The sequence below is a fragment of the Canis lupus genome, chromosome 19, assembly GCF_011100685.1.
Source record: "Canis lupus familiaris isolate Mischka breed German Shepherd chromosome 19, alternate assembly UU_Cfam_GSD_1.0, whole genome shotgun sequence".
Taxonomy (NCBI): domain Eukaryota; kingdom Metazoa; phylum Chordata; class Mammalia; order Carnivora; family Canidae; genus Canis; species Canis lupus.
Window position 1 is genome coordinate 19,125,927 of NC_049240.1, and position 14,033 is coordinate 19,139,959.

General features: G+C 32.6%; 1 protein-coding gene and 1 long non-coding RNA gene across 5 annotated transcripts in view; one reads left to right on the forward strand and one right to left on the reverse strand.

Moving 5' to 3' along the window:
- The window catches only part of BBS7 (Bardet-Biedl syndrome 7), a 38,644-nt gene that overhangs the window by 18,521 nt on the left and 6,090 nt on the right, over positions 1 to 14,033 (forward strand). For all 3 annotated transcript variants that reach the window (XM_038564757.1, XM_038564758.1, XM_038564756.1), the window contains 6 exons: positions 666 to 858; positions 2,055 to 2,129; positions 4,659 to 4,724; positions 8,670 to 8,809; positions 10,768 to 10,932; positions 13,794 to 13,903. In XM_038564757.1, coding sequence (XP_038420685.1) covers positions 666 to 858; positions 2,055 to 2,129; positions 4,659 to 4,724; positions 8,670 to 8,809; positions 10,768 to 10,932; positions 13,794 to 13,903 — 749 coding nt within the window. The remainder of the gene's footprint in view (positions 1 to 665; positions 859 to 2,054; positions 2,130 to 4,658; positions 4,725 to 8,669; positions 8,810 to 10,767; positions 10,933 to 13,793; positions 13,904 to 14,033) is intronic.
- Positions 1 to 14,033, reverse strand: part of LOC111091122 — a 32,135-nt gene that overhangs the window by 13,299 nt on the left and 4,803 nt on the right. For both annotated transcript variants that reach the window (XR_005373968.1, XR_005373967.1), the window contains 3 exons: positions 10,842 to 10,926; positions 4,776 to 4,855; positions 3,113 to 3,225 (listed from right to left, as the gene is read on the reverse strand). This is a non-coding gene — a long non-coding RNA (uncharacterized LOC111091122). The remainder of the gene's footprint in view (positions 1 to 3,112; positions 3,226 to 4,775; positions 4,856 to 10,841; positions 10,927 to 14,033) is intronic.

Below are 14,033 nucleotides of genomic sequence, written 5' to 3' on the forward strand. Positions count from 1 at the left end.
CAAGCTCCTCCCAGACTTTTCCCCCTAATTTGGGGCTGGCTAAGCCTCATGTTGTTGTTTCTCAGTTACTGTTTGCTTCATTTGCATATGCTTTTCCCTTTAATTGGAGTGGCTCTAAGCAATGAAGCAATGCCTTTGTAGTGCAGTCTGTAGAACTTCAGGTATAGCACTGGCTCATGATCATTTTGTGGTCCCCCAAATGTGAATATGCTGCAGCCTCCTCCTTCTTTTGTTTCCTTCTTTTGTCTGTCTTGCCTAATTCTTATTGAAAGGTAATGTTTCTGGTTTTGCACATTTTGTTTCTTCAAATTAAATCTAATACATTTCTCTGTCCCAGTACAATCAGTTTCTCTTCTGATTAGTGTTATATGTAACTGTACCTAGACTGGTGTGTTAGAATTGATTATTTGCAAGCTGCTTTGATACTTATAACTCTTTAGTAATAATGCTGGTATAGTACTGAGCTTTAACTTTTAAATTAAAGATAAATAATGTGGAATTGGTCAGTCACAGAAGCAAAATTTTGTTCCTATTAGTATCATAATTCTAGTTCAACTAATAAAAGTCCATTTTGCAGAAGTAAATGTCTCAAATGCTTGAAATCATTCTAAGAACTTCAAATATGTATACTTATAGGTGATAGAGCTGTATATATTTTCCTTTAGGAGTGAGCTGGAACATCTGCAGTATAAGGTACTACAGGAAAGAGAAAAATATCAACAGTCTTCTCAATCAAGCAAGGCAAAATCAGCAGTACCTTCATTTAGTGTAAATGACAAGTTTACATTAAATAAAGATGATGCCAGCTATAGTCTCATCTTAGAGGTGCAGACAGCAATAGATAACGTCTTAATACAGGTAAGCAAAATGGCTTATTTGTTTTATGATTGGATCTATTTGCAGACCAGTCATATGCACTAATTACTACTAAATACTTTTAATTTTAGACAGTAATTGTAAGTGTTCATCTTTTATTTATTTTTTAAGTGTTCATCTTTTAAATGTTGCATTTAGTTTAGATAATTTTAAAGGCTTATCTTAATCTTTAAGTAGATAATCAGTTTGGTCATAGATTACCTAAATTATATCTTTACTTTTTATTTATCCTATGAGCACTAAATAAGACTGATGTACTTAAGTTTCAGGAAACATCAGAAAGAACGTTAAGGGTTTCGTTCTTTGGTTGACCTTTATGAGAATTTTAAGAGATGTGAAAGAAAATTGCAGTATTTAATACCCTTATTATAACCTTTTTTTTTAAGCTCCAGATCCTAAAATGGGAGCTTACAGTACAGCTTGCTCATTAGCCACTAGTTTCCAGGTAGGTCAGTAGACAAAGTGGATAATCCCAAAGGTAGAATTGAGGGATAAAATATATAACTCCACTCAACAATATATTTAATTAGTTTTTCTTTAAATTGGATGATATTCAGGGAGTGGAGAAGGATGATAGTGGGATGAATGGAAAACAAGCAAAAGATCAAAACCCATCAGAAAATGAGAAAAAAACATGAGGAAGAAGACAAGATTTAAAAAGATTTGGGGAGAGATCAGATTTTTAATTAAATCTAAAGGCTGAAACCTGTCTTAAGTAATGCTAGCTTAAGGCTTGCATTAAACAGCTCTAGGTACATCCATTTACTTTGAACTGAGTGCAACAGCAGTGTCCAAGAAACTACTCTCCAGAGGAGATTAAATATTATCTCCTTTCTGTGTTAGAGGTGAAAATAAAATTCATAAAAATGAACTGATATAGTAAGAATAGCCACATTAGGAAGATTATACTTTTAAGGGGGTGGTAAGAGATGATAGTCTATGATCTCTGGTAATCCAAATAAGAAAGAAATAAGTCATTGGGATATAACATTTATTCTTTATTGCATTTATTTTCTAGAAGTATACATTGTCCTCACATATAAATTTAAAAAATTCACATGTTCAAATTTAAAGATGACTATGAAATAGAATTAAAGAGAATACTTAGAAAATATTTTGTGAAAATTTCTACTTTTCCATCTGAACCTTTTTGTTTTTTTTTTTTAAATTGACTGTAGAGTGATGTTCCAATAGACTTACTTGATGTGGATAAAAATTCTGCTGTTGTCAGCTTTAGCAGCTGTGATTCTGAGGTGAGTAGAAAGTATAAAGAATTTTTCAGACACTTTCATTTCTATGACACCATTTTGAATTAAGTCTGTGATTGCTACTAGGGTTTGATATTTCTTCTTCAATCTTTTTTCATAACCTTTCCCTCAAAATCTGCATCTGCTCTTTTCCTGTATTTTCAGATAATCCATAAAACTGGGGTGTCATCCTAGATTCCTTCTTTTCTCTGATTTAAGTCCAGTTAGTTACTAGTTTATGCCAGTTCTATCTCCTTGGCTCTTACACCTCTATTCTGCTTCATTTCCACGTTTTTTCATTTATTTCTTATCTTATTAATTTGTAAAGGTTTTATTTATTTATTTATTTATTTATTTATTTATTTATTTGAGAGAGAGGGCATGAACAAGGGGAGGGGGAGAGGGAGAAGCAGACTCCCTACTGAACAGGGAGCCCAACTACAAGGAGCTCAATCCCAAGACCCTGAGATCATGACCTGAGGCAGACACTTAACTGACTGAGCTACCCAGGTGCCGCTTCATTTCCACTTCTTTTAACTTTCCAGGCCCTTATCATGTTTGCTTGAACTACTCTTCTACCAGTTTTTCTGCCTCCAGTATTGCCTCTCACCTCTAGGCTCTGTTGTATACTGCCACCAGAGAGGTCTTCCTAGAGTATAAACGTCTCTGTGTCATTTCTTTTCTTAAAACCTTTAAAAATCCTTATTACCTGCTGCATATAAGTCTAGATTTCTCTTTGTAGCATAACAACTTCCTATGATTCAGCTCTTGATTATATCTCTAGCTTATCTCTTGCCAGCTGCTACTTTTCCTCCCATGCACATATTTCTGCCAAACCGAAGTTCTTTAAATTTCTTGAAAATGCTATATAGTTTCACACATCCTACATTTGAACATGGTCTGTTCCTTCTGTCTGTTCTTTTTCACCTTTTCTGGGCTTGCTGGATCTTGCTTAACTTTCATTTAGTAGGCATTTGTTGAGTACTCACCATGTGCAAAGTACCTTGGATGAGATTGTGTCGGAGCTTTTGGATATGCGTACTATATCACTTCTTCCTGCTTAGTACTAGCTAACTAGCAGTCTCAGAGCGAAGTGTGGCTCCTAAAGAGAGGTTAGGGTAAAGTTAGGGTCTGGAGTAGTTGTATTGGAGAAACACAAGCTAGAGCAGGAGATGGTGACTAGAGTTGGCAGGTAGTTATACACATAAAAAAGGGAGGAATAAAGAGTAGATGAAGGACAAAATTGGTGCCTATAATAGGGAATAGTTTTCAGTATAATTACATAGTAAAGGTTTTTTTGATAAGAGATTTTATAACAGTTATATTATGTAATATTTATGGTTTTTCATCCCTATTTGAGAATAAAACATAAAAGATTGGGACTTACATTTTTTATTTTCATTTAAAAAATCAAATTGATCTTAAAAAATCTTAATTTCTAAGTTGCTATGAAAGATTAACCGATTTTATTTACACCACTGCAGGATTCTTTGAAATGAGCATTTTATGCTAATTTAGAACCCATTTTCTAGAATGATGGATTTAAAAGAAAAAAAATAAACCTGTTATGGAAATTCTAAGTATATACAGAAGTAGAGACAATAGTATAATAACCTCCATGAACTCATTAACTTCAACATATGGCCAGTCTTGTTTTATCGTCTTCTCCTTCTCCCATCCCAAGCCTAATCCCAGACTTTTCATATATTTTAATCTTTATCATCTTATCCATAAATATTTAAATATATAATATTTGTTCTTAACCACACGAAAGTATAAGTTCATAGAATTCTGTTTACTAAATTTAAATGATTTGAAATTAAAATATTCAAATTCTCTTTTTGATATTGGCATCCTTTTAATTTCTTCAGTTACTTATTAAAAATAGGGAAATAGTAGTACACAAAAGTTGCATGCTAAATATTTCATGTTGCTTTGTTTTTACAATTCCTGCATACAACATTTCTCTATTTTTAGCAGTTTAATATTGTTTCAGGAAGTTATATTTGAAGTAAGCTCTCCAATTTAATTTGACAAACCTGTAATGAATGCTTATAGTATCCCAGGCACTGTGCTATTTGCTATTTGTCCTCTATAAGTATTTGTGAAAGTTAAAGACAGTCAATACCAAACACTGATGTTTTTGTCTTTTAATATTATAAACATTAGGAGTATGTGCTGTCAGTTAAAGTTTTAGGACAATTAATATTTAAATGTTATTGTAGAAGCTCAGGATGGAAAGATCATGAGCATTAGAGTCTTAAAAGGTACGAATTTGGATTCCACTTTCATTGCTTACTATCTTTTGGGAGATTCTCCTAACCTATGATGTTGCAGTTTCTTCGTCTGCTAAAACTTACTTAGTAAATAAAACTTTGCATAGGGCTGTTTGCAAGAATAAGAAAAAAGCACTTATCACAGTGTCATCCAAATGATATGTGCTTAGCAAATGTTAAGTAGCCATTATTATTGTTGATGTTTTTGTTATTAAAAACATGAATTCATCCTTTTTCCTCAACTTTGAATTCTTCCCAGTCAAATGACAACTTTCTTCTCGCCACTTATCGGTGCCAGGCAAATACCACAAGGCTGGAACTCAAGGTAAAAACATTTGAAATTAAAAAAAAAAAAAAAAAAAAAATTTGAAATTACCTTTAATTGAAAACTTGAACTTTTTTCCCTCTGGTATATCTTGCAACATATGATCTCATTTCTTTGTATTTTTTTTCTCCCTGAAATGAATTGGAGTAATGACTTTTGGATGACAAGTTAGGTTTTAACTAGCGCCAACCATCATCATTTCTGCTATTGGCTTCTCTAGAATTACCCATCCTGAATTTCTTCTAAGTGGAATTTTTTTTTCTAATTTTCTATTATGAAAGTTTCAAAGGTACATAAAAGTAATGACTTTAGTTTCGGCAGTCATCAACTCATAACATTCTTGTTTATACTGTCATTGTCCATTCCAAATTATTTTGAAGCAAATACAAGATATTTTATGATTTCATTTGTAAATATTTCAGTACATATGTCCAAAAGATACTATTTGTTAAAACGTAAGCACACTACTATTATCACACCTAAGGAAAATTAATAATTCCTTACTATCATCAAATATTTAGTATTTAGATTTCACTGACTTTAATGTTTATAGTTTGATCCAGTCAAGGTCCAAATATGGTAATTTGGTTACTGAAGTATTGGAGTATTTGCCCTATATTTTTCTACCACCCAGATTTTTCTGATTGTGTTCCAATAATGTCATTTATTACCATATATTCTAAAGAAAATATTTTAATTTTTCTTTAGTAATTTAGTAATATCTCTTATAATTAAATACTGATTATAGCACACAAATCTATTTTAGTTACTTAATTTGTGTGAGGTTTCAAAAAAATTATTTTTGATACATTTATGATCTAAAAATTAAGGGTTGTAACTGTTTTCCTTGTGTTGCTGATGTTCAGAAACTCAAAGCCTGTTTTTTTCAAGAGAGATGCTGTTATACAATAACTTTTTCACATCTAGTTAAGGAAGTTCCAATTAAATTTAGGTTTTTTTCTAAACAATTTATTTTAGTCTGCATAAGTTCCTTCTTGTGGATTTTGAAAGCAAAGTTGAAAACTAGAATAAATTTATTTCTAAACGAATATACTTAAAACATATTTTGTGTAACTTCATTAAACATTTTAAGTTACATTTCCACTGAACAACACTGTGCCAATAAATTGGGAAGTAGGCCTAAAAATATTAAAAAGCTGTGTTCTTTTTTTAAAAATTGGATGCAATAATAGATGTGAAAAAATTACAAAAAGAGAAGAAAAAGTTGGAACTTATCTTGCCATATGCTAAAACATAACACAAAACTACTATAATGAAAATAGTGTAGGGTATTTATAAGACCTAAATAGGCAGAGCAACATAATAGAAATAGAGCCCACTATACATTTATGGAAATTTAATGTATGATATTTTTATGTAAGGGAAAATTCTATTAAATTACTATTTCTATTTAAAAATTGATGTTGACACAACTGGCACCTATCCAGAATAAAATCAAGTGGATTCTTATCTTAATGCCATATTTAAAAAATAAGTTCAGATGAGTTAAGTACTTTATTTTTAAAAAGAAGGAAATTTAGTTGTCTTGTAGGTAATGGGTAAATATCAATAAAATACAAAGACTGTGTATAACTTGTTATTAAAAAAAAAAAGATTTCCACAAAAGGGAGTCAAAATAGCTAACAAATACTAAAAGAAGATGTTCTACCGTATTATTTGTTAGAGAAATTCAAATTAAAATAAACAAAAAACATTTGCTATCTAAGAGACTGGCAAAAAATTTTAAAAGGGAACATCACCAGATGACAGGGATGAGAAAAAGGACACTCTCAACCATAGGTGAAGGAAATAAAAATTGTTATAACTACTTTGGAAAACTGGCAAAGTCCCATTTGGAAGAATCTATTTTATGGCAACAAAATCACAGTATCATACACAGAGATGTATATTTCATTAACCGCCCCAATGGAACCAAGGTGGACATTCAGTAATTGAATGATTGAATAAATAGCTGTTTATGCATTCCATGGAATGTAACACAGGTGCAATAAAGAATGCATTGATCTATTCCTATTAACATGGAGTAAACTCCATGAAAAATAAAATGTGAATGAAATCCCTGTATATGTAAATACATTTTACCTATGGTGGTATAAATATGAAGAAAGATATGAAAATACACACACCTGTCTGATATAACAGGTTATGAAATAGGGGGAAAGCATGGGTGGGATGGGAGTGGGTGGCATTGGAGACTCAGAGATAAGGGAAAAAAGTAATTATTAGAAATAAAAACAAAGATGTCTGATATAAAAAGAATTTATTCCTATGCAATTACGCTTTTATTTTTATACATCTGCATAGAGAAATGTGTGAAGGCATGACCAATATAGCAGTAATGATCATCTCTGGGTGGGAGGATTTTAGGTGACTTCTATGTTCATCATAATTTTTCTTTACTTATATTTTTAATAGTGAATGTGAATTATTATATAATCAAGGCAGTATGACTTTTTATTGTGGAAACAATTATGTGCCAGTGTAAGCCTATGTTTTAGAACCAAATCCTGAAATATGGCTGTATCAGATATATTTTTTATTTCCTATCTGTATTTGTATCTTTTATCTTTTTATCTTTCCTCTCTTTCCATTTAGAGCAATATTTGCAGTATAACATTTACATAAAACCTTGCTTTAAACTTTTATGTTTCCCATTTAGGTAAAACATTGATTCTCTGCTGCCCCCACCCCCCGACACGCTAGGAAAAGTGTGAATTAAAATATCAGCTAGCTTAGAGAAGCTACCATGGTAATACAAGAGGTACTACAGTCCATCTCATGAATTTGAACTGAGAGGAGCAGAAAGTGGGCCAGGAAGGAGAAGCCGGACGGCTTTCCAACCCCTCTAAAATTAGTTCTTCACAGTTATGAATTATTATTTTCTGTTAAGTGTTTTTGAATTCTCAGGATGTCCAACCAGGTACATTTAAAATATCTCAAAAGAATTTCCTAATTCAAATATGTAATAATTAGATGGTGTTTATTTCTCTATTCTCATGGAAAATCAAGAATTAAGTTCTTAGATTTTTTTCTGTCAATAGCTTTTTTTTTTTTTAAGATTTTATTTATTTATTTGGGAGAGAGTAGAGTGGTGGTGAGGGGCAGAGAGTGAGGAAGAAGCAGATTCTCCTCTGATCAGGGAGCCCAACACAGAGCTCAACCCCAAGACTGAGATGACCTTGAGCCAAAGACAGACGCATAACTTACTGAGCCACCCAAGTGCCCCTCTGTCAACAGATTTTTATAATAGCTTTATGCTGTGATACCCTTACTTAACGAGAAAATGAAGTATTCCATTTAAGTTTTAATTATTTGAAAAACTTATCCTCTCAATGAAAATGTTTAAATTTTAACCGCTTTTTATGTGAATCTTATGAAATTACATTATACACCTATGTTTTTAGATGTGATAGGGTAGTGTGTGAGAATCTATGTTTTTTGGAATGGCATAGCACTGCTAAATGTAGACAAATCACCTAAAAGTATGTCATGGAGATAACTTCTATAGATAAAGTTTACCTTTGAGTACCCAAATCTTTTTATTTTTTAAAATTTTTTTAAAGATCCTATTTATTTATTCATGAGAGACACAGAGAGAGAGGCAGAAACAGGCAGAGGGAGAAGCAGGCTTCCTGCAAGGAGCCTGATGTGGGTCTCGATTCCAGGACCCTGGGATCATGACCTGAACCAAAGGTGGACGCTCAGCCACTAAGCCACCCAGGTGCCCGCCAAAATCTTTTTTAAATTTTCCTTTACTCTAGATAAAAAGCAGTTGTTAAATAGAATGTCATTATTTACTTCAGAATATTACAGAAGAGATTAAGGTCTAATTACTTGGTTACTTGTGTTGAACATTTTAAAGATGACATTTATGTTTTGTTGCTAGATTTTTAAAATTTTCTTTTCTCTTTTGTGTTAAATCAGATTCGTTCAATTGAAGGCCAATATGGCACACTTCAAGCATATGTGACTCCAAGGATTCAACCTAAAACCTGTCAGGTGCACCAGTACCTTATCAAACCGCTTTCACTCCATCAAAGAACTCACTTTATTGATCATGACAGGTAGGTCAAAGGAAGAAGCAGTTTATTTTTTAGGATATTACATGATGCAAATACACTTTTCACTTTTATAGTACAAATTCTGGTAGCTAGTTATACATTTTAAAAATTAAATATTTAAACACTATGGATTCATAATTTTAATATAAGATTTGTCTTCTTTTAAAGGTTGATTTAAGGTGAATTCTCCTGTCTTTCTCAAATATTACCATTCTGATATCAGCAGAACAATAGTTCTCTCTCCCAAACACCTATGATGAATAAATATGATTTAGCATTTCAGTTTCTCTCTGAATAGGCTCTTACTGTTACAGGATTTCTTTCTACATGGGTGCCTGCCATTCTTTGTCATGCCATTTTAAAGAATGAAAAGATAGACCAGACAGTGGTGGGTAGCAAAGCAAGCTTATTGAGCAATAGCAAAACTATAATACAAAGCTCCCAAAGAAGGAGGGAACCTGAGAGGGTTATCAATGGAGTTTCTAAGTCTGGGGGTTTCTATGGGCTGTTTTAATCTGATTAATCATCCCTGTGCCTGTCATCCAATCAAGTTTTTGTCCCCTGTCACGTGGGAAAGGGTGGAGGGCTCCTTCCAGGGAGGTGTAAAATCCTTTTAAGTGTGGTTTAGTCTCCTTGGGGTGGGGGTGGGGGTGGGGGTGCTTGTCCCTGCCTGCTTGCCTTCAGCTATCCTTTATCATTATTATATTAGTCTCAAACATTATATTTTCTATTTTACCTCAGGGAATACTGGTAAAGCAATTGGTTGTGATAGTCCCTTATTTCTGGATTCCATTTCAAGTGAAGCATCCTTCTGTTGGTAGTTTTTCATTTTCTTTCCTAAAGATGAGACGCCATGGACTTAAATATAAGTCTGACAGCAAGCAAGACAGGTAGTAATGTCTCCATTTTATAGATGAGAAATGGAGGCTTGGAAAAGTTAACTAACTTGTTTACAGAAAACAGTTATGGTTGGAGGCCAAAGCCCATGTTTTTTATATTGCAGTTGGTAATTTTAAAGATATGTACTTTAAATAAGATATAAGGAGAAATATTCTTAGTGAAGATTTTGAGAAAACATTAAAGAGAATAGATTCTTTATGGTTTTCTTCCTGTTTTAAAGTCTAACTTGTTGTTAATGGAGGTAGCATGCATGGTGTGCTGGAAAGAACAGCAAACTGGGAATCAAGAGACCAAGATTATAATCTTACATCTTATCTAATGTTCCTTTTTGACTTTGGGGAAAGCATTTAATCTCTCTGGGTTTAGGTTTCTTATCTGCAAATGAGAGGGTTGATCTGGATGCTCTCAAAGGTCCCATCTTGTCCTTATATTCTTTAATTCTGTGTCTTCTTAAAATTCCTCTGAATCCTTAATTCCTTGCATTTTCTTAACTGTTCACAATTATCTATTTATCTTAAATGTATTTGATTTATTTTACAACCTTTTGTGTACATGTGCATATGTATGTGTGTGATTTTGCAAAATAAGAAGTATTGTATTCCATATCCCTGCAAGATAGCAGGTATTTTTCTCTAACTTGCCCAGTGCCTCACAGCTAGTAAACAGCTAGAAAATAATGGAGCAAGGTTTCAAATCCATGTCTATTTTACTTGAAAGCCCAATTCTTCACCTTCACATTATGCTGATTCTTTCCTTCAGGAAATTCTTGTTTAAGTATATTTTGTAGTTTATATAGATGAACTTTTAAAAAATGAAGTCTACCTGAATAAACTGAATTTTATTTGTAAAGCTAATATTTTACTTAATATTAAAAATAATTTTTTTCATGAAACTGGAATTTTTATTTATCTGATGATTACTATTAATCTGAGGAAAATTAAATGGATATTTTTCTATTTGTTGAACCACTATTGCAGAATTCTGTTTGTTCATGTGTTATGCACATAAATACCTTCACATATTCCCACACACAAATCTGTACCCCCACTATTAAATTACAGACCTATGAATACACTGACTTTAACGGGCCAGTTCAGTTTTGCTGAAGTTCACTCCTGGGTGGTTTTTTGCCTACCTGAAGTTCCTGAAAAACCTCCAGCAGGAGAATGTGTGACATTTTACTTTCAGAACACCTTCCTGGATACCCAACTTGAAAGTACCTACAGGTAAATAAAACTTATTACTGGCTTGCAAATATTTTTATATAAATGGAGTTCTAATTTTTCATTTGTTTTAAGGCAGGAATAACTTGAAAATAATATGATTGAAAGCTTATACTGTTCAAGAGAATCTATTGAAAAACAAGTAGAATTAATGAGCTTAAAAAAATGATTGAATACAGATGAATATGAAAGATCAATACCTTTCCTGTTCCCAACAATAACCAGTTAGAAAATAAATTATTTTAAAAGACACTATCAGAATAACAATAACAGTAACAAAATATCCATGTAAAATCTGTAGAACTATTCATTAGAAATATGCAGAACTTACATGAGGAAAACTTTAAAATTTTATTGACATAAAAGATTTGATTAAATGTAGTAATATATTCTATAGTCATCCGTATGACGATATTGTAAACATGGCAGTCCTTCCCAAATTGTTTCAGACATTTATCCTGATTCCAGTAAAAATTCTGGTTAAATTTGTTTATGCAAAAATAGGAAATGGCTCAGAACTTGAGAGCTTAGGTTTTTGAAGCTATCATGTTAAAAGTTGGAGGTCATATTCTTCTACACTCTTAAGCTCTTCATTGCACTCCTGCTCCTTCATGTCGCTACTCACTCATCTCCCACAGGCTTCCATAATTTCTGTCTGAATACAGTAGAGGCTAAATTTTGCTTCTCCTTTGTTCCTATCTTGGAATGTGAAATGACCTGTCTTAGGTATTTATTGTTATTTGTTTGAAGTAAATAGTAATTTTTATGTAAGCTTGTTCCTTCAAATTATTCAAATTAGACTTTAAGCTCCTTATGGGCATAGTCAATTTCTTAATTATCTTTATATGTTTCCTCCAAGTACCTACTACATGGCTTTGAACATAGTGGTGCTCAAATATTTTTAGGGTACTTAAAAATACATGTAATATGGAGAAAGTGTGCTTTAGAGGCAGACATTAGGTTTGAATCATGACTCTGTGACTTATCAGCTATTTGATCTATCTGGATTATTTCACTGATTTCAGTTTTCTTTTCTGAGGGATAGAAATAATAGCACTTCAATGAGTGGTGATGATTGATTAAAGAATGTAAATCTTGTGAATCATGCCACAGTGCTAGGTACTATGTGTTTAATATTAAATATCATCAGTTAAAATTAAAGACTAGTGAAAATATCATGATTTCTAAAACATAATTGGAATCAAAATAATATAGGAGTCATCTTCCTAGAAAAAAAAAGAATTAGCATTTGTCTACAGGTAGTTAATATAAACTATTAGGGTGTGTGAAAATAAAAAAAAAGACAGCATTTCATACATGAAAGATGGTATATATATTGATTAGGAAACTTTTGATTATCATAAAAAGGAACCAAATACAGGTAGACCAACATACCAAATAAAAGCTCATATAACTTAAAAGTCCATAGTAATCTGCTTTAGGCACAACTGGGTCACTGGCTTAACTGATGTCATCAAGACCATCCCTTTCCATTGCTCAGCTCTGTTCTTGTCTCTTTTTGGCTTTCCAATTAAGTATCATTGTGGCCACCAGCAGTTCTATCCAGTTTTCTATCTTTTCAGCTAATATCGAGCCTTTCTTTCCCACTGTTTCCAATAAAAGTCCCAGGATTGAGTGTCATTGTAGAGCCATGAACCATTGTGGTCAGGAATGTCACATTTAGTGACAAATTGCTAAATGCTTCCTCCTAAAGTCTCACAAAAAGGGTTGAGGCCAGTGCCAGTGAAACTATAGTTGACTCTTAAACAACACAAGTTTAAACTGTGAGAGACCACCTATATACAGTTTTTTTAATAAATACAGTATGGTACTGTAAATGTATTTTCTTATGATTTTCTTAACATTTTCTTTTTTCTAACTTACTGTAAGAATATAGTATATAATACATATGACATACAAGATACGTGTTGATTGACTGTTTATATTATTGGTAAGGCTTCTGGTCAGCAGTAGGCTATTGCTAGTTAAGTTTTTGGGTAGTCAGAAGTTAAATTTTTTTTTTTTTAATTTTTAATTTATTTATGATAGGCACACAGTGAGAGAGAGAGAGGCAGAGACACAGGCAGAGGGAGAAGCAGGCTCCATGCACCGGGAGCCTGACGTGGGATTCGATCCCGGGTCTCCAGGATCGCGCCCTGGGCCAAAGGCAGGCGCCAAACCGCTGCGCCACCCAGGGATCCCATGGGTAGTCAGAAGTTATATGCAGAGTTTTGACTGCAGGGGTTTGGCAGCCGAACCCCCCACATTGTTCGAGGGTCAACTATATGGATTGAGGAGGGTTAGAGAAAAAAGAAGTGGTTCTGTAAAGAAGATGACGGCTCCTGTGTCTGTAAGAAATGGCAATGGATGATGGGCATGGAAAAACAGAGCTATTATTCTTATGTTTAGTATCAGCTTTCTTTTAAGAATGAAGAATGTAGTCCTGTTGTAATTTGTGTGAGTACGTTGAAGAAAAATATACTTATGTGTAATAAGCAATTCTAAGTGCATTTCATATACATACAGAATTAGCTGTTGGGAATTTTATTAGTCAAAGTAAAGAAAAAAGATGCTTTAATGACTTACATGTATTGACGTATGTTTGGGAGGCATATATCTAACATCTTTTATTTAGTTTCACAATTTTGTTCACATGAAAACACATGAAAACTTTGTATAACAGTAAAAGATTACACATTTTAAGTATGCTTTATATTAATAATGAGATACGTATATAAAGAAATCTAAAATCAAATGAATTCTAAACACCAAGTACTGGTTATAAAGTATTGTATTTACTGGACCTACTTACTATATTTATTTTCTTCTAAAGTTGTTCTTTTAAAAATATATTAATTTTATAGAAAAGGAGAAGGAATTTTTAAATCTGACAACATTTCTACTATATCCATCCTCAAAGATGTGCTGTCTAAAGAAGCTACCAAAAGGAAAATTAACCTCAACATATCATACGGTAAAAAAAAAAAAAAAAAAAAAAAGAAGAAGAAAAATCATTCTTTCTGGGGTATTGGTTTTTCGTTGTTGTTACAATAAGAATGTTTCTGATCAAAGTGACTTAGCTAATCGTGCCTGGCTCACCTTCT